Source organism: Gekko japonicus, unplaced genomic scaffold (assembly GCF_001447785.1).
Source record: "Gekko japonicus isolate JY-2015 unplaced genomic scaffold, Gekko_japonicus_V1.1 scaffold1011, whole genome shotgun sequence".
NCBI classification, from domain to species: domain Eukaryota; kingdom Metazoa; phylum Chordata; class Lepidosauria; order Squamata; family Gekkonidae; genus Gekko; species Gekko japonicus.
This window is the reverse complement of record NW_015176478.1, coordinates 418453-437298: the sequence shown is the minus strand read 5'-3', so window position 1 is coordinate 437298 and position 18846 is coordinate 418453. Positions and strand designations below refer to the sequence as shown.

The 18846-nt window shown below is 48.9% G+C and overlaps 1 protein-coding gene across 1 annotated transcript in view; it reads right to left on the bottom strand.

Moving 5' to 3' along the window:
- Positions 1 to 986: 986 nt before the first annotated feature.
- EPSTI1 (epithelial stromal interaction 1 (breast)) overlaps positions 987 to 18846 on the bottom strand; it is a gene marked incomplete at its 5' end in the record, with an annotated part of 40327 nt that continues 22467 nt past the window's right edge. The window contains 4 exons of the mRNA XM_015427202.1: positions 987 to 2099; positions 5770 to 5825; positions 13471 to 13573; positions 13886 to 13959. Coding sequence (XP_015282688.1) covers positions 5805 to 5825; positions 13471 to 13573; positions 13886 to 13959 — 198 coding nt within the window. The remainder of the gene's footprint in view (positions 2100 to 5769; positions 5826 to 13470; positions 13574 to 13885; positions 13960 to 18846) is intronic.

Here is an 18846-nt window from a genome sequence, read left to right as displayed (position 1 = left end):
TCCCAGGCTGTAGCAAACTGAGCCAGCCTGTCCCAGAACTTAACAGCGGCTGGCAACGATCCTAGCCAGAAGGTTGACTTCTGGGATGAAGTTGCCTCTCTGGAAATTGCCTCTTTGGTGGCTGATTCGACCTAGATCAATTGCAACCCTTACGACTATGGTAACCCTGTTATAAAGGTTCTCTGCTTAAATTGGGATGTGAACGAATGTGAGACTCCTAGGGACGTAGCTGTCTGCTTGTTCCTCTTTATCAGGGAAAGTATCTCATCCATCTTGGAAGAGAAGGGAGTGGAACCTTTGAAAGGTAAGTCCTCAACGTTAACCTCTCCATAGGCAGGGCCATTGATCTTAACCATGTGTTGGCACCTGAGTATGACAGAGCACACCATAGCCCACACACCCGAATCCGCAGAATGCCATCCCATATTAATTTACTGCTTTGAAAGTTTAATGGCCTCCATATGTAGAACTTTAGTGAAAGGACACTTATCTTCTGGCAGGAGTTCCAGGAACAAAAGAACCATCTCCCATAAGAACAGCTGATAACCAGACATAATGGTTTCATAGTTTAAGGGCTTTCTTCTACAGCACTGCCGTACATTTTGATGTCCTATCCCCCCCCCCCAAGCTTTAAGGGTGAATCGTCGGTAGGCCTTACATGTGGAGACACTATGCCCTTCACCCAAGCAGAACAGACAAAGGTCATGTTTGTCAGTTTGGTTGATTTGCTCCACATCAGGAGAAGAGGAGGAGGAAGAGATTGGATTTATACCCCCGCCCTTCACTACCCAAAGATGTCTCAGAGTGGCTTACAAACTCCTTTCCCTTCCCCTCCCCACAACAGACACCCCGTGAGGGAAGTGGGGCCGAGAGAGCTCTGGACAGAAACTGCTCTTTTCCAAGAACAGCTCTTATCAGAGCTACGGCTTGCCCAAGGCCATCCAGCCAGGTGCAAGTGGGGGAGTGGGAACCAAACCCAGTTCTCCCAGATTAGAGTCCGCGCACTTAACCACTACACCAAACTGGTGTAGTGCTTCTTGAAAAGGGCAGAGACTCAGAAGCAAATGTTGCTTCAACAAATCTGGACGAAATCCTCTCAACTATAGCTGGAGACTCCAAAAACATGACCTTTTCCTTCAGCAGCAAAAGAGGAACTGAGGGTAGAGGGGGAGCATGTGATCCCTGGGCGGGAACAAACTTCTGACTCGAGCGCGCAGCACCCCCTGGAGGCTTTCAGCTGTAAAGTGTGTGCTGGATCCGAACAGCGCGGCAGTCAGAAGAAAACTGGTGGGATTGTCGTGCCCCTCCCATAGTCATGCACACTGGGGCCTTGCACGTGACTTGTGAGCGGGCACGAAAATCCTTTTTGTTTTCAATTGTACCAATCAGGGTTGGCACAGGTGCACTATATCCCAGAGGTGTGAGGCACAGAGACCAAGAAGATCAATTTCTCTCCTGTCCTTCATCTGGTGGTGGCAGTGAAAAAGAACACCATATGGCTTGGGGGGGGGAGTAGAAAAGAACTGGACAGGGGAACTCCTCATTCAGGTCTAGTGGCTTAGAACCTAGGCCAGATGGTTAAATTCTCTTCCCCTCCCCCCCAACAGAAAGCAGTGCCCGCATTCCCCCATTCCGTCACATCCCCATCAGGGAATATATTTGAGCAGAGAGGATTTGAGCTTTTATTTAGCACTTTGCAATTCTTTTCATCTTAAAAAACAGATTCAAAGCAGATAAAAATAATGATCAATAAGTTAAAAACAAGTAGGTATACGGAAAAAGCTTTCCTGCTTTTTCCTACTTGAAGTGTAAGCAATAAAGACCAGACCAATTTACTGTCATTTCCAAAGATATGGACAGAAAATATCCTGAGTAATGCTGGATGACTGCGAAAGGCAGCACAAACCATAGGAGAACTTATCTGAAATCCCGTTAGAGTTACATAACCAAATCAATAGCTTGAAACCTTGATGAGTAACAGAGAAGAGAGAGGCGGTCAGGCAAGAATGTCTGAACAAAGCGAAAATAGGCAGAGACAGAAAATCGCTCCCAGAGGCGTTCTCCAAGTTCATTTCTCTGAAGCTGCTGTGTGAAGAATCCTGTAAAATGAAAATCAGAGATCGTGTTACTGAATACAAAAGAGTCCAGCCTTTGATAAAGATTGGGGGGGGGGGAGTTCCAACGCTGTTTAGTTGCCCACAACTGGTGCCCTCCTATTTCTCTGAACATTTGGAATAATTTATCCCTAAAGAGAGTTGCAGACGGTGGAGAAAAAGAGATCTCGAACAGTGTTGTGTACTAATGGCGACCACACACGCGGTCGCCTTTCCACGTGGCCATGCAAACTAGCCTAGCTTTGCATCCCTAGACAACAGAAGGAGAGGATGCTAGAGCTAGCCTATCAGGCTACCCGGATCCTCAAGGGAACCTGTGGTTGCAATAACACTGTATGTAACCCTATCACGGGTGTGTGTGTGTTGGGGTGTGGTTTGTACTTGCATTTAGAGTGGGCCTCTGACTGGCTTCTGTATCTCCAGTTTTCCTAATTCTTAAGTAAAGTATGAGCTGAAATCACTACGCTGTGCTTCAGTCTCAGTACTTTGTTGTTGTTCGGTTGCACAATTGAGTCCGACTCTTCACGACCTCATGGACAAGCTCACGCCAGGCCCTCCTGTCTTCCACCGTCCTCCGAAGCCCGCTCAATTTCATGTTCGTTGCATCTATGACACTGTCCAACCATCTCATCCTTTGCCGTCCCTGTCTTCTTTGACCTTCAATCTTTCCCAGCATCAGGGTCTTCTCCAGTGAGTGCTCCCTTATCATTTGGTGGCCAAAGTATTTGAGCCTCAGTTTCATTATCTGGCCTTCCAGGGAACAGTCAGGGTTGATTTCTTTTAGGATTGACTGATTTGATCTTCTTGCAGTCCAAGGGACTCTCAAGAGTCTTCTCCAGCACCATAGTTCAAAAGAATCTATTCTTCGGTGCTCGGCCTTCCTATTATAGTCCAACTCTCGCAGCCATACATGACTACTGGGAATACCATTGCTTTGACCATGTGGACTTTTGTTGGCAGGGTGATGTCTCTACTTTTTATCATGCTGTTTAGGTTCGCCATCGCTTTCCTCCCAAGGAGCAGGCGTCTTTTAATTTCATGGCTGCAGTCACAGTCTGCGGTGATCTGGGATCCCAGGAACGTGAAGTCTGTCACTACTTCCACGACTTCCCCTTCTATTTGCCAAGGAGTGATGGGGCCGGATGCCATGATCTTAGTTTTTTTGATGTTGAGCTTCAAGCCCACTTTTGCGCTCTCCTCTTTTACCCTGAGCAAGAGGCTCTTTAGGTCCTCTTCACTTTCTGCCATTAGAGTGGTATCGTCTGCATATCTGAGGTTGTTGATCTTTTCCCCAGCAATCTTAATTCCCGCTTGTGATTCATCCAGGCCAGCATTTCGCATGATGTACTCTGCATATATATTAAATAAGCAAGGTGACAATATACATCCTTGTCGTACTCCTTTTCCTATGCTAAACCAATCAGTTGTTCCATATCCGGTTCTAACTGTTGCTTCTTGGCCCTTATACAGGTTTCTCAAGAGACATGTGAGGTGGTCTGGTACTCCCATCTCTTTAAGGACCTGCCATAGTTTGTTGTGATCCACACAGTCAAAGGCTTTAGCATAGTCAATGAAGCAGAAGTAGATGTTTTTCTGGTACTCTCTTGCTTTCTCCATAATCCAGCGAATGTTGGCAATTTGATCTCTAGTTCCTCTACCTCTTCGAAACCCAGCTTGTACTTCTGGTAGTTCTCTATCCACGTACTGTTGAAGCCTAGCTTGTAGGATCTTGAGCATGACCTTGCTAGCGTGTCATATGAGTGCAATTGTGCGATAGTTTGAACATTCCTTGGCATTGCCCTTCTTTGGGATTGGAATGTATACTGACCTTTTCCAATCCTGTGGCCACTGTTGCGTTTTCCAAATTTGCTGGCAAATTGAGTGCAGCACTTTAACAGCATCATCTTTTAAGACTTTGAATAGCTCAGCTGGAATACCATCACCTCCACTAGCTTTGTTGTTAGTAATGCTTTCTAAGGCCCATTTAACTTCACATTCCAGGATGTCTGGCTCGAGGTCAGTGATTATACCGTCGTGGTTGTCAAGGACATTGAGGACTTTCTTGTATAGTTCTTTATAAACAGGGAAACTGAATACTATATTTATAACAATTTCTGAATGTTTCTTACTGTGTTTTTTTAAAAAATCTGTATAGAGGTTTTGTAAAGGAATAGCCAGGAGGGTTTCAAAGTGTTACCACCGATTTTCAGTTGGTGAAGCAACTGACTGTTGTTAGGGGGAGGTTAAAGGTCACTAAGAAGAGCTTTCAGACTCAGAATAGGATTTCTACTAGGAGGGATGCTTTGAGGGGCTCCTAAAGTTCAGATTCCAGAGCCAATCAGAAAAAGGCTTGACCAAGTGTCAGCAGTTGATTGGATGGATCCCTCCAGAGTGGGCATATAAGTAGCCATGGAGAGAAACGAGAGAGAAGCAGCTGGGAGGCAGAAGATCTTCAGGAAGAGGTGAAGAAAGCGACAAGCTGAGGTCTCCCAAGAACTGGCTGGGAGGCTACGAGGATTCACCCTCAAAGGGAAGGCAGGAGAAAGAGCCCAGAGAGCCCAGCAAGAGGCCAGAAGATCTGTGGGTCCATCTCTCTGAAGGGGTGAGAAGAGAGCCTCAAGACTGAAGCACCTGGGGCAACCCTCTACCAGTATCAGCAGGGAGCTGCCAGGCGATCAGGACATGACTCTCCCTCAGGAAGCCTATGAAATACTGGCTGGGGTGGAGGAGCAGGGGAATTGGGGCGTGTTACCGGGAGAGTGATGAGCAGAGCCTCATCTTGGTAAGAGTACTTGACTGAGGGAAAGCGTAGTACATAAACTTGGTTTGCAGGTTTTTTCCTTCTATTTAAGACTTAAGCTTTCACTTCTAGGGGCCCTGACCAACAACCTAGCGAGGCTTGCAAACCTTTGGGGTCTCCTCATGTTGTCTTACAGGCAAGATACTCTAGCATGGCTACGGAACAACAAAAATCTTGGGATTACCTTAAAATATCAGGGATTTGGGTTCTGTCACCCAGGGCTTTTTTTCCCCTGGGGAAATGCACCAGAATGGAGTTCTGGAACCTCTTCAAAAAATTCTTTTAAAAATCTTTAAAAGTTCATGAGTTTTCAGTATACGGATTGAAAACTTCATTTCCCTCTTGAGCGTTCCAGCACCATTTTATTTCAAAGGCCCTGCTGTCACCTAATTGGGGCTTTCCCCCTTTTGGCCTCCTCCTGAGTTAAGCCCCAATATACGGGGCTTCTCACGGCCAGTGTGACAAATTCTGCATTGTATTTTCTACCAACATACCTGATTCGCACCATGTCCTCTGAAATGCCTCCCTGCCTCACCAGCAGGAAGTCTCTGCTGCCCACAGGCCCAGCACATTCCGTACACCCCCACTTCTCACGGTCACGTGGCAGGGGCCTTTGGCTTTTAAGACAAGACAGCTGACACTGTAATCCAGCCCCGTAGCTAGGGATTTTTTTGGGAGGGGGCCTCGGTGCCGCCACCTAATTAAATCAGCACAATGCAGGAGGCATGTTGGGGCACTTTGGGGGCAGCCCAGGAAGGAGGGGGGCCAGAAGAAAGACTAGGGGGCCAGGCCCCGTGGGCCCCATGTTAGCTAGGGGCCAGCTGTAATCTAGACCTGTTTTTATAGAAAACTTACCGGGGTGTGTGCATGCAGGCGAAGATGTCCACCTTTCACAAGAAATAACCGGCCTCCTACAGAAATAAGAATTCTGTATTAGTAGATTCTTACAACGTGCGATGGGACAGCCAGCTTTAACACCAGTGATTAGAGTCCCTGTTGTTGGTCCCTTCACCCAAAAGAGGCCACCTCACCCAGCTCTCGCCAATCAGGCAGGGCAGCACCCCTCCACCAGATCAGCTTATGGGATCACATAACTTCACGGGGTTTCGAAACACTCATATGTTTGCATTTAGAAATAAAACAAACATTTTTCCGAGGCAAGAACAAAGTTGCTCTTACAGGCAACTCTTTTTTTAATGGATCGGAACACTGGACTTCCTTCCTTCCTTCCCTCCTTCTCGAGGGCGAGGAGGACACTCAGATATGCTTGGGTTCTTCCCACAATAGTGAGCCAGCGTGGTGTAGTGGCTAAGAGCGACTGACTCCTCCACATGAAGCCAGCTGGGTGCCCTTGGGTCAGTCACAGCTCTTCCAGAGCTCTGCCAGCCCAAAAAATAAGTCTAGCTCACCACCTAGTGATGCATGACACTAATGAACTAGAACCGAAGGCTGCCAGACAATCTTCGGATCTCCTGGCTATACTACAGCACAATGCTATACGATAATTATCATTATTCTTCCCACAATCCCTGGAGGCAGGGAACTGATTGCACTTCCCATCTCTGCGGGGAGGAGGAGCCCACCCCTCAGTCTGGAGACTTCTGCAGCTAACAGTCCACAATGTGTGCCAAACAAACAGAGAACAAGGCTTATAGAACCCTATGAAACAAACCGCATAGGTTTAAACAAACTATTTAAACAGTGAAAGAACGATGAACAAGGAGACTGGCAGTCACTCACGTAATAGGCTGAATACAGACCCTCCAACTAGGGTGGGTCCAGAGTGTACTCCTCAACCTCAAGAAGAAGGAACCTTTATGGTAAGTCCAAAATTCTGTTCTCTCTCATGAGTGGGAGGAGGACCCTCTGATACGCTTGGGATGCTACAAAGCCAGGCCCATGGCCACGGTGCGCAAAGGGGGGCGGTGCAGTGTCCCACCAATCATTTGCCATGCCCCTCCAATCAGCATTAGAGGCTGGTGTGAAATCTGTCACAGTCTTTCAGGTGTACATTTTCTATGTAAGAAAGGAAGGAGCTGAGGTAAGACGTGTCAGTCTTGTCATAAATCTTCCTAGTCTCCTTGGATTCCCAGTAAGGTAACTAGACTTCTACAAGGAGAACCACTGAAATACAAAGGGTTTTAAAAGGGGGATTATATATAATTATTATTTTTAAAGCAATTATGAAGCCAGAATGCCAGCAGGGGGTTAGGGGACTAGCCAGTGTTTTGCACGGAGTGTCACATGTATGACTATCTGCCCACTGGACAGAACTCTTGGGTGTGTGCCCGGTGCAAAGAGCTCCTGGTTCTCAGGGAACGAGTTTGATCCCTTGAGGCCAAGGTGGCAGACCTGGAGAAGCAGAGAAAGTCAGGCACATGGAGAAGACTCTCGGGGACTTGTTAGATATGTCCCACTCTGAATATGGCAGCCCCGCTGCTGTCAGGGAGCATGAGGGTTGAGGGGAAACAGGGCACCATGCTGCAGATAAGGGGAATGTGCCCCCAGAAGTGACCTGTTCTTCAACTGGTGAGCGGGTATCCTTTCGCACCAAGGAACCATCCCTGGGCAGGGAGGAAGGGAGCCTCTTGGTAGCTGGTGATTCGATCCTTAGGCAGGTAAGACAGCTGGGTGGCAAACCCACATACTGACCGTATAGTGACTTGCCTGCCTGGTGCGAAGGTAGCGAACATTACGCGTGTTGTAGATAGGCTGGTAGATAGTGCTGGGGAGGAGCCAGTGGTCGTGGTACATGTTGGCACCAACGATGTGGGGAAATGCAGTCGTGAGGTCCTGGAGGAAAGATTTAGGTTGCTAGGCACGAAACTCAAGGCCAGGACCTCCAAGATGGCCTTCTCAGAAGTGCTACCTGTTCCACGCACAGGGCCGGAGAGACAGGCACAGATCAGGAGTCTCAATGTGTGAATGAGACGATGGTGTAAGGGGGAAAGGTTCAAGTTTGTTATGCACTGGGATGCTTTTTGGAACAAGAGGGAGCTGTACAAAAGAGACGGTCTCCCCTTGTCCCGAGAAGGAACCAGGCTGCTGGCTCTTAAAATCAAAAATGTGGCAGAGCAATTTCAGGGGTGCCCGAAATTGTGGAAGATGGGTTACAGATAGATGGGATTTAACAACCACTCGTGTTCATTGGACCATGTCCAACTGAGAGTGTCTGCCTGAGAGTTCAGATGAACAGCTGTGCCACAAGACTGGAGCCCTTTTGTAGAGTTTTGCAGATACCGTTCCTCCCTGCTTGTTGATATAGTAGACTGTTGCCATATTGTCCGAGGTTATCTGGACATGGAGGTCTTGCAGGGAAGGTAGGATGGAACAAAGGGCGCAATGAATTGCTATGAGCTCCAGACAATTGATGTGTAGAGTTCATTCTGACTTGGACCATTGGCCTTGGGCTGTGAGTGCTCTGCAGTGGGCTCCCCAACTCCACTGGGAGGCACTGGTGGTGAGGTCAGCGCTCAGGAGAGGGAGTTGGAAGGGCATTCTGGCCAGCAAATTTTCCTCTAGGTTCCACCAGTGAAGGATTGGGAGGACATTGGGGGGACCATGAGGAGAGTCAGCTGATGTTGGTGAATGAGTTTGAAGGCACGGATGAACCATAGCTGAAGGGGCTGCATGTGGAGTCTGGCAAACAGTATCACGGAGATGGTCGCAGCCATCATCCCCAGGAGGCACTGCAGAACCAGAACTGGTTGCATGGGGGAGGACATTATGCTCAATGCTAGAAAGCGGAGAGTGGAGGCTCTGTCCTAAGGAATAAAGACACGCCATTGAGGAGTGCAAATTCATGCCCCTATAAACTGCAAGTCCTGAGCAGTGGTCAGATGAGACTTGGTGAGATTCATGCAGAGGCCCAGGGAGGCTAAGAGTTGGAGAATGCAGGATGTATCTCAATGAAGCTGATGCAGGGAGTGGGAGATGAGCAGCCAGTCATCGATGTAGGGGGAAACGGTCATCCCATGCTGTCGGAGGGTTGTAACAACCACCCACCATACACTTTATTATTATTATTTTGTTTTTTTATTTGTGAAAACACTTTGTGAAAACCCTCGGTGCTGTCGAGAGACCAAAGGGAAGTGGTAGTGGTTGGGCTCTACTGTGAAGTTTTGGAAATAACGATGTTGCGGTCAGCTGGTGATGTGGAAATAGGCATCCTGCAGGTAGAGGGATGCCAACCAGGCATTGTCAGGAAGAAGAAGAAGAAGAAGCAGAAGGAGGAGGAGGAGGAGATTGGATTTATACCCCACGGCCCTTCACTACCCAAAGGAGTCTCAGAGCGGCTGACAAACTCCTTTCCCTTCCCCTCCCCACAACAGACACCCTGGGAGGTAGGCGGGGCTGAGAGAGCTCTTGACAGAAACTGCTCTTTTTCAAGAACAGCTCTTATCAGAACTACGGCTTGCCCGAGGTCATCCAGCAGGTGCAAGTGGAGGAGCGGGGAATCAAACCCGGCTCTCCCAGATTAGAGTCCGTGCACTTAACCACTACACCAAACTGGCAGGGGAAGGATAGCTTGAAGAGTAATCATCCAGAATTTTTGTGGGGACTGTAGCAGTTGAGCTGCTGCAGATCCATTATGGGGCACTTACCCCCATCCCGGGACGATGAACTACCAGGAGTAGAATCCCTTGTGATGTTGGGATGGGGGAATGCTCTCTATGGCTCCTTTGGCAAGGAGGGTCTGGACTTCCTATTGAAGGAAACTGGAGGGAGGCTTCACCACAAAATGAGGAGGAGGAGGAGATTGGATTTATACCCCACTCAGAGTCTCAGAGCAGCTTACAAACTCCTCTCCCTTCCCCTCCCCACAACAAAACCCTGTGAGGTAGGTGGGGCTGAGAGAGCTCTGATGGAAACTGCTCTTTCAAGAACAGCTCTGACAGAACTATGGCTTGCCCAAGGTTATCCAGCAGGTGCAAGTGGAGGAGCGGGGAATCAAACCTGGTTCTTCCAGATTAGAGTCCACGCACTTAACCACTACACCAAAATGAGGGACCTACAGGGTTGAAAGAAACTCAACGGTGTACCCCACGTGGATGATGGTGAGAACCCAAGCATCTGTGGTGATGGACTCCCAGGTTTGGAGGAAAGGACCGAGCCTGGTGCCCAGAGATGGGGTAACAGATGAATGGCAGGGAAGACTGAGATGTACCCTGTTTCCCCGAAAATAAGACCTACCCCCAAAATAAGCCCTAGCAGGATTTCTATGCATTTGTGGTATAAGCCCTAGTGTGTCTTCTTGAGAAAAAATAAATATAAGACAGTGTCCTATTTTCGGGGAAACACGGTAGGATGAAGTAAAAAAGACTGCTTTGATGGAGGTGTCACCTTTTTGGAGGAAGGAGCTCTGGGCTTGTGGTGGTATGGTTGTTTTGCTGGAGGGGCCTTGTTTTTTCAATAGTCTGACTGATGAGGAGACCAAGAGCGCTTGGAGGAACTTTGTTTCCAAGCTTTTTGCTTAGGGTTTCGCAGCTGAGATTATTGTGAGACACCCAAGCTCCCTGTCCTTTTTCGACTATCATCCACATTGGTGAGGATCTCGTCCGTGGAGGCATGGAAAAGGCCCTCCCCATCAAAGGGTAAATCTTCCACCTTGGACTTTATGTCAGGTTGTAAGGTGGTGAAGTGTAGCCAGGCATGCCTCCTGAGGGCTATCGAGGTAGCCAGAGCCTTCAATGAACAGGATACACCGTGTCTGATAGTGTTAATCTGTTGCTTCGCCAGTCTGGTCAGCTCGTTAACCAGGGTAGCGGCAGTCTTTTGAGAGGTGTCTGGTAGTTCTGTGCCTAAGGTGGAGAGCTGGTTAGTCATGTGGAAAGAATAAACGGAAAAGTATGCCAAGTACTTATGCATCTTGGCTGTGGTAGTAATAAAGGAATACGTTTCCTGCCCCAGAGTGTCCAATTTCCGACCTTCACGACCTGGGGGAGCAGAATGTCATACTTGCTTAGACTTAGAGGCAGAGTGCACTATGACAGAATTCGGAGCCAGATGAGAGAGAAGAAACTTCGAATCCGAAGGCTGAACTCGACAGAGGGAGTCGAAGCACTTCGAGGCCGGTGGAACAGAAGCAGGTTTATCCCATGCCTTCCAGAGGGCCTCCAAGTGAACCCGGAGCATGGGGAGTAGGGATGCCAGCTGGAGGTCTGAGTGTACTAACCTGCGCCCCAGGTCCGTGACCGTTGGTGCATCAATAGTAAGCTGGAAATTCAAGGCAGTAGCCATACGAATCACCAGTGCAAGGTAGGCTTTGGATCCTTCTGACGCTGAGAGTGAACAAGGATAGACAATGTCCGAATCCAGGGAGGTATGAAGTGAGTCATCCGCCTCCGAGTCCAATCTCTCGGTCTCGACATATGACGGTTCCGAGACAGAGGCCCGGTCGCTGAGATGGTCATCCAGTGGAGCGGTGGGTATCAGGGTTGGCTGGGCAACCGTCGTATGAGAGGGCAACTCAACCAGAGGGCTGGGGGGGCAATAGTAATGGATGTCGGAGGAGCTGCAGGCAATTTGATGATGATTAGGGAATCTGGAGGGCCCAAAATCAGGAGTCGTGGAACCTGAGGGTGGAATGAGGTCGTGAGTATCGATCTCGACCATGAGGATGAAACCGAGAGTCCCTTGGATTGTTTGTCAGCCTTGCGCTTCGTTGCTGTCGAGGCCGCGGAGGCTGCCGACTTAGCTGAATTTCCCCTCTTAGCTGGGGGAGTCGGCAAGGCTCTGGAGCTCGACGACTGGGACACCACCGGACAAAGGGGGGGTCTCAAGGAGGTGGCTCTTCAGTCTCGCAGCTCTATTTTTTCAAGCCTGTTTGGTAAAAACGGCTGCAATGGGCAGAGGAATCAGGTTTGTGAGCCTCGCCAAGCAAAAAAGGCACAGGGAATGTCCGTCGGTAGTTGGGATTTCCCCTTCGCAATTTTTACAATGTTGAGAGCGAGTCTTCCCTTCCATGCGCCACACCAAGGGCCCGAGGGTGGGTGGGGAGGGAGACAGTCGATGACAAAAAGACTCACGGAGGATCCTTTTTTAGTTTTTGTTTTTAGGAGAAGTCTCAGCAGGAGATGAAGAGAAGGAGAAAGAAGGCGGCTCAGAAGTGTAGGAACGCAGCGGGGCAAGTCTGATCAGTGCGGCGGTCGAGAAGAAACTGAGTGGGAGGGCGTTTCCTTCCCTGCTCCAGGCATGCGCGGTCGATGCCTGCTCCCCAGAGTGCTGGAAGACAATGCACCAAAAGCCAGAGGCTAGCTCTTGTAGTTCTCCGGGGTCAGGTTCGAGTGCAGGCACAGAACCCCACGCGTGGGGCTGCACAGAGACCATGAAGAAGATGAGAGCGTTTCTGTTTCGTTCTTAAACAACAGGAAAGGCATGCGTGTGGAAAGGAAAGAACAAAGCGCAACCAAACGAGCTCCTTAAAGGAAAATCTCAAGAGCTCTCTAAATCCACAGCTCTCTCAGGCGGAGGCAGGAAAAAGACGGGTTGGGCTCCTCCCTCCCCTTGGAGATGGGCAGTGCAGTCAACCTCCTGCCTCCAGTGACTGTGGGAAGAGGAACCAGAGTGTCCGCCTCCCCCTTGAGAAAGGTCAGAGCTTTTCTCCTCAGAGTAGCTCTTCATTTACCTCACAAATCTCCCTCTAGCAGCTCCAGGTGTGCTGGGCCTCCTTCCAGGCAGGAAAGAACAAAGCAGCCCAGGGCAGGCCTGGACCACTGACAAGGGCAGGAAAAATTCAGGGCCCTTCCAGCCACCTGAATATTAGTATTTTGCCAGAGACATATGATACTGAACAATAGACAATAAAAATATCCCATTTGAAACTACAAAGCTACATCTGGAAGTTTTGGAAAGCCAGACAAAATGCTGCACATCAAGGCCCTTGTGGCACAATTTCAAGCCCACTGCACATGGGGGACAGAAGAGTTTGGCCCTGTCATTCCACTCGGTCCCCACGACACACTTGCAGAGCCCCTCAGATCCCAAAGAGAGCATATGCAGCACTGGTCAGGACATAGCTGCACTCTGAACTAGAGATGTAAAAACTACCAATAATGCTGAAGTCATGGAGGAAGGAAGCCTGTTCCTCCCATAAAGCTAGAAATTAAGCAGACACTGAAATATTTCTTCGCAAGCCTACACTTACTTTACTGCTTTATTATAGAACACATTAAAAACTGGAAGATCCGCTCTAAGCAGATTTGAGAAGCAACCCTGTAAGGTTTTGTATATAGGTTTTTAAGGACTGCATACTGTTCACCATGCATATGAGCTCATATTTCTTTGCTCAGAGAAATTTCCCAAGACTCCTTTCTGTGGTAACAAACCAAAGGAGCAATTTGAAAAAGGAATATTCCGGGTAACCTGAAGGGTGCAGAAGTGGACACCTCCCATTTTGTGGTCTTCCTACTCAAAAGTGACTATGCAATTTCTCACTATGGTGCCACCCCCAGCAGTGAATTTAATGCTCAAGGAATATTGAAAGAATGAAACATTTTCTGAAACCACATTTAATGTTTTCCCTAAAAACTTCAAAAGATGAGGTTTCTTACTCACCCAGTCGTCAGCACTAAAATCCGTGTATCCCAAAACTCCAGATGAGCAAGTTCCACTGGGCCGATTATTGTTTTGTAGCCTGTCCAGAAATGCATTATTCACCCTTGGAAACAGAAAAGGGGGGAAATGAATGTGAGAGCCTTGCCGGAAGGCAGAGATTAACAAACGGAATGCCATAGAGAAGCCTGAATAGCTTTTCATGGGTTAGGACTGAACTGAGACTTTTCTGAGCGTGAAGACTCAAGTTGCTACTTTTAAGAATATTCTTGCATTTTGCAATTTGACTATAATGACCAAGCTGTCCAGCACAGCCCCCTCAGGCATACTTTTCACCCTCACTCTACAGTGAGAATCTGAGTATTATGCAGAGTAGGAGGCAGGGTAAAGCTGAATTATTAGATTCTATTAATTTCACCTCTGCTGATCACGCTGGTGGGCTTTTACTCTTGTTCTTTCTTCTCGTTTTTGTTTAAGTTCCAACATTTCTGCCTGAGAAACAGATTAAAAAATTTAAATGAGTGCTTAACAATTACACAGATAGCAATGATTAAATACACACAGTAGCAACCCATCAATGTCTTCCTTCCTGGAGGTCTATGAGTCCCTTAAGCATTGTATTTCCCTGTGCAATGCAAACTATATTAACCCCATATTCCTGTGTGGGAATAAGTGGGCTAAAGTGCCTCCCCTGGCAACTGGGGCAGCCCTTAGCAATTCTCTAGGTACTAAACTGGCCCCAGAGGCTTCTCTCCCCCCAGTGGGAGAATGCAGCTCCTCAAGGTCCATTGACCTCAAAGCCCTGCAAAATCTGGGCCCAGAGATCTCCTCCCCTACAGCACTGTCATTTGCAGGAGCTCCTCGGCCTCTCTGTATAACACTGGGCACCTGATACCAGAACAGTCTGATAACTGTTCACCCCAGGCAACAGATAATTCTACAAAAGTTTTTTTTAAAAAATAAGATAAATATATTCAGGATTTTATTGTATCAATAGGCGATCTTAATCCTCTTCAGATTTTGCCAGAAATTGGACTCTGTGCAGCTTATAAATGCCCTAGGTAGATAAATCTATTCTGTAAATCCTGACAAAAAGCAATACAAAAAAACAAAAAAAGGAATGTTAAGGTGGGGGGTAATTCCCACCACTACAACAGAAGCCAGGAAAAAGTTGGGGGCAGATTATCACGCTAACCACCATTCCACAATAGTTCTACAGCAGGATCTGGAGATCCGAGTTAAAGTCATAGCATCACAGATTCACAGAGTTGGAAGGTCATCTAGTTCAACTCCCTGCACAGTGCAGGAAGTCCACAAATACCTCTCCCCCACAGACACACACCCAGTGACGGCTGATCCACGCCCCAGAAGATGGCAAAAAACCCCAAAACCCAAGGTCTCCAGCCAAACTGGCCTGGAGAAAAATGGCTGCCTGGCCCCAAAGTGGCGACTGGCATTTCCCTGGGCGTGTAAGGAAGGGCCACGAGAACTAAGCCCTGAGGCGGCACCCCTCCCTGCCCTCCCTTCTCGTGGTCCTGCCTAAGGTCACACAGTCAGCACTGCCGCCAGGTGGCCCTTTGGCCTCTGCTTGGAAACCTCGGCTCTGCTCTGCTCCCTCCCTGGGCTGCTGTGGCGACAGAGTAAGGCAGGGAGGACCATCTAGAAAGGCGGGGATTAAAACGCACTTTTTCAGTAACGGGCCCCTAGTTTAGAAGTAACTGCCTTGTTGCATTCCAGAGGGCGGCTGTGCTGGTCTGCAGCAGAACACCTGGAACACCGAGTAGTCCAGCAGGGGCACCTCAGAGACCAGCAAGAGTTTCAGGGCGGGCCCCCCCTCAGAGTCGGGGCGTGCCCTTGGCCAGATGCTGCCATTTCTCAGCCACCCTTCCCGTGAGTTGCTCAGGACCACGTGTGCGTGGACAGGGTCCTTCTCCGCGCTATCCTAGGGGGCAGGGACATGGGCCAGTCACACATCCTCTCAGCCTTGGGCACCAAGCCGACTTCACGGCCGAATGGGGCTTCAAACCTCTGTCCCCCGGGCCCAAGCCCAGCCCCACACCCATTTCCACCAGACAGCCCTCCCCCCCCGGCCAAAGGCCACAAAGACCAGGTGTGGGATCCTGGGATCCAGCAGAAACCTCACTGCTCAGCTTGCGCCTCTGCTGTCCCTCCGGAGCACCCAAGAAGCTCAAGGCTTCCCAGAGCCCTCCAGGGCTGGGTGCTCATCCCACCAGGGGGCCTGCGTGGGGGGAGGACAGCTACATTCGAGTCCAGCAGCACTGCTGGAAGGAGTAAGATTAGCAGGGTACAGACGTCCAAGAGCCAAACCTCCCTCTGGAGAGCTCACGTGCCCCGGAAATCCTGCCGGCCCGTCACTCGAATCTGGACTCGGCCTGGACTAGAATCTGGCTGCTCGAATGCAGCCCAACTTGGCTTCCCTCTGGAATGACCTCCACAGGGCGCGGGGACTTGTATACCAAGATGTTCCAGTAATCTTGCAGACAGCTTTCCCTCAGCCGGAAGCAGCCAGGACCCAAAACAGAGCCCCCTAACCAACACCATCGTGCTTCTTTTTATTGGAGAGACTGGAACAAAACCTTCTTCCGAAAGATATTTTTTCCGGCTATGCTTCCGTGAAGACCCTTTCCAGCCACACGTTCCTCCCAGCTCTCGCACACCCGTGCTTCAAGTGAAGGGAGTCAAGAGCCTGCTACAGAGTGGTTCTGCTTAAGTTCTGTTTGGGGCTAATTGTGTTTCGGGGGCTGCTGGAGACGGAGTGAGTTGCTGTTGATTACAAGCCCCGCCCCCTACTGTGCTGAGCTCTGCTGTGCTCTTGGAAGATACCTGGATGGCAATGATGTCGGCTGAAGGCCCCTTTCCTGTCGCAAAGACCTGGAAAAGGGAGTGAAGAGGGCATGGTGCCGCACAGAAGTGGAAGGAAACGGAAAGTGGTGGTCGTCGGGGACTCTCTGCTCAGGGGTATGGAACGTAATGTGTCCAGGCCGGATCCCCTACTCCAAGAGACGTGTTGCTTATCTGGGGCCAGAATTCAAGATATTACAGACCAACTGCCAAAACTGATACGACCTACTGATCAGTACCCGTTTGTACAGGTTCATGTGGGGACGAATGACACAGCCGTAAATACCATCACAAAAATTAAAGAGACCATACTCGAGGTGAATTGTTGGCTGAAATGGTGGTGCCGGCAGGAGCGCTTTGGGTTCTGGGACCACGGGATAAGTTTTCTTAGAGAAGGCCTTCTAGCACATGATGGGCTTCTTCACCTCTCAAGGTTTGGGAAGAAAACATTTGGAAAGAACCAGGAGAGCTTAATCAGGAGAGCTTTAAACTGAAGCCGCAAGGGGAAGGGGACGATCAACGCTGGGACTTCAATGAAGAAAACAGTGGAGGCCCACCTGGGTAGGACAGGTGTACAAGGCTACACGTGCCTATATAAAAATGCCCATAGTATGGGGAGCGGTGGCACAGAGGATTTATCCTCTGGTTATAATAGTAACACCTGAGCTGAACAGGCTTGCTGTCAGTTCTTGACCCGCGCTGGTGTGAGCTACCAGCCCTGTCCCCAGCTCGCTGTCTACCCAGCGGTTCGAAAGCTTTGGCAAGTAGATAAAATGGCAAGATTGGAAAGCCTAGAGAGATCTCCTTGGCATGAAGAAAGCCTGTAATGGGCCGTTCCGGCCAGGCGGTGGCAGTGCGGCGCTACAACTCGAAAGAGTCTGGAGAAAAGCTGACACCATCAAACCAGGCTGAGGAAAAATGCCGTCCAGATCACGTCTAATCTTCAACTGAACGAAATCCTCATCGGCAGCAAATGTGTGTGAATTAAGATGTATATATGTTATCCTCCCCTACCCCACAAATCATTGTTAGTCCCTTGTAATATTGAGTAACTGTAAATCGCTCAGAGCCAGCAAGCTCTGCAGGATTGAGCGATTAATAAATTGAAAGATTATTATTATTAGTAGTAGTAGTAGTAGTAGTAGTAGTAGTAGTAGTAGTAGTAGTAGTAGTAGTAGTAGTAGTAGTAGTAGTAGTAGTAGTAGTAGTAGTAGTAGTAGTAGTAGTAGTAGTAGTAGTAGTAGTAGTAGTAGTAGTAGTAGTAGTAGTGGTAGTAGTAGTAGTAATAAGAAGGAAGAGCTGGAGATTCTTTTGCAAACAGAGGGCTATGATATAATAGGAATAACTGAGACTTGGTGGGATGATTCTCATGACTGGGATGTGGTAGTGGATGGGTATGAGTTGTTCAAGAAAAAACGGAAGGGTAGAAGAGGAGGCGGAGTGGCGCTGTATGTGAAGAGAGGGCTAGAGTGTCAGGAAGTTCTGGAGAATGGGGTTGACAGCCCCGTGGAAAATATATGGGTGGAAATAAGGGGAGGTAGGACAAAGGGTATTGCTGTTGGAGTCTGCTACAGACCGCCTGACCAGGGACAGGAAATGGATGCTGCCGTTCTTGAACAGATTGGTAGAGTATCCAGACATCAGAACCTTATAATTATTATGGGAAACTTCAACTTCCCCGATGTGTACTGGGTGACAGGCTCAACAAAGCGACAAGAATCACGCAACTTCCTGACCTGTCTGGCCAACAACTTCCTTTTTCAAATGGTGGAGGAAGCTACAAGGGGCTCGGCCATACTAGACTTAATATTAACCAGCAGGGAAGAATTGGTAGATGGGGTGAAGGTGGTGGGGACCTTAGGGGGAAATGACCATGTTCTCCTTGAATTCCAGTTGCTGTGGGGGGTCAAGGAAGTTTGTGGCCAGACTCGTAGGCTAGATTTTCGTTGGGCAGACTTCAACAAACTCAGAGGCTTGATGGGAGTCATTCCCTGGGGGAGTGTGCTGGAAGGGAAAGGGGCGAGTGGTGGGAGGGCTCTTCTCAAACATGAGCTTTTGCGAGCTCAAGCCCTCACTATTCCAGCAAGACGGAAACATGGTAAGGGCTCCAGGAAACCGATGTGGTTGAACCGAGAGCTTCAGAATAAGCGAAGGGAGAAAAAGGAAATGTTCAGGAAATGGAGAGAAGGTCAGACCTCTAAAGAGGAGTATATGAGAGTTACTAGGCACTGCAAATCAGCCATCAGAGAAACCAAAGCTCCGTATGAGTTGGGTCTGGCCAGGGGGGCTCACTACTATTAGAAAACTTCTACAGGTATGTGAGAAGCAGACGCAAGGTAAAAGAGGCAACTGGACCGCTTTTAGGAGTAGAAGGAGAAACTCTGGTGGAGGACAGTAAAAGCAGCCAGGCTTTATGACTTTTTTGCCTCTGTTTTCTCCCTGAAGAACTCGAGCCCATCTAGAGATGGTAGAGGACATGACAGGACACCTGGGTGTCCAGTTGACATTGACAGGGAG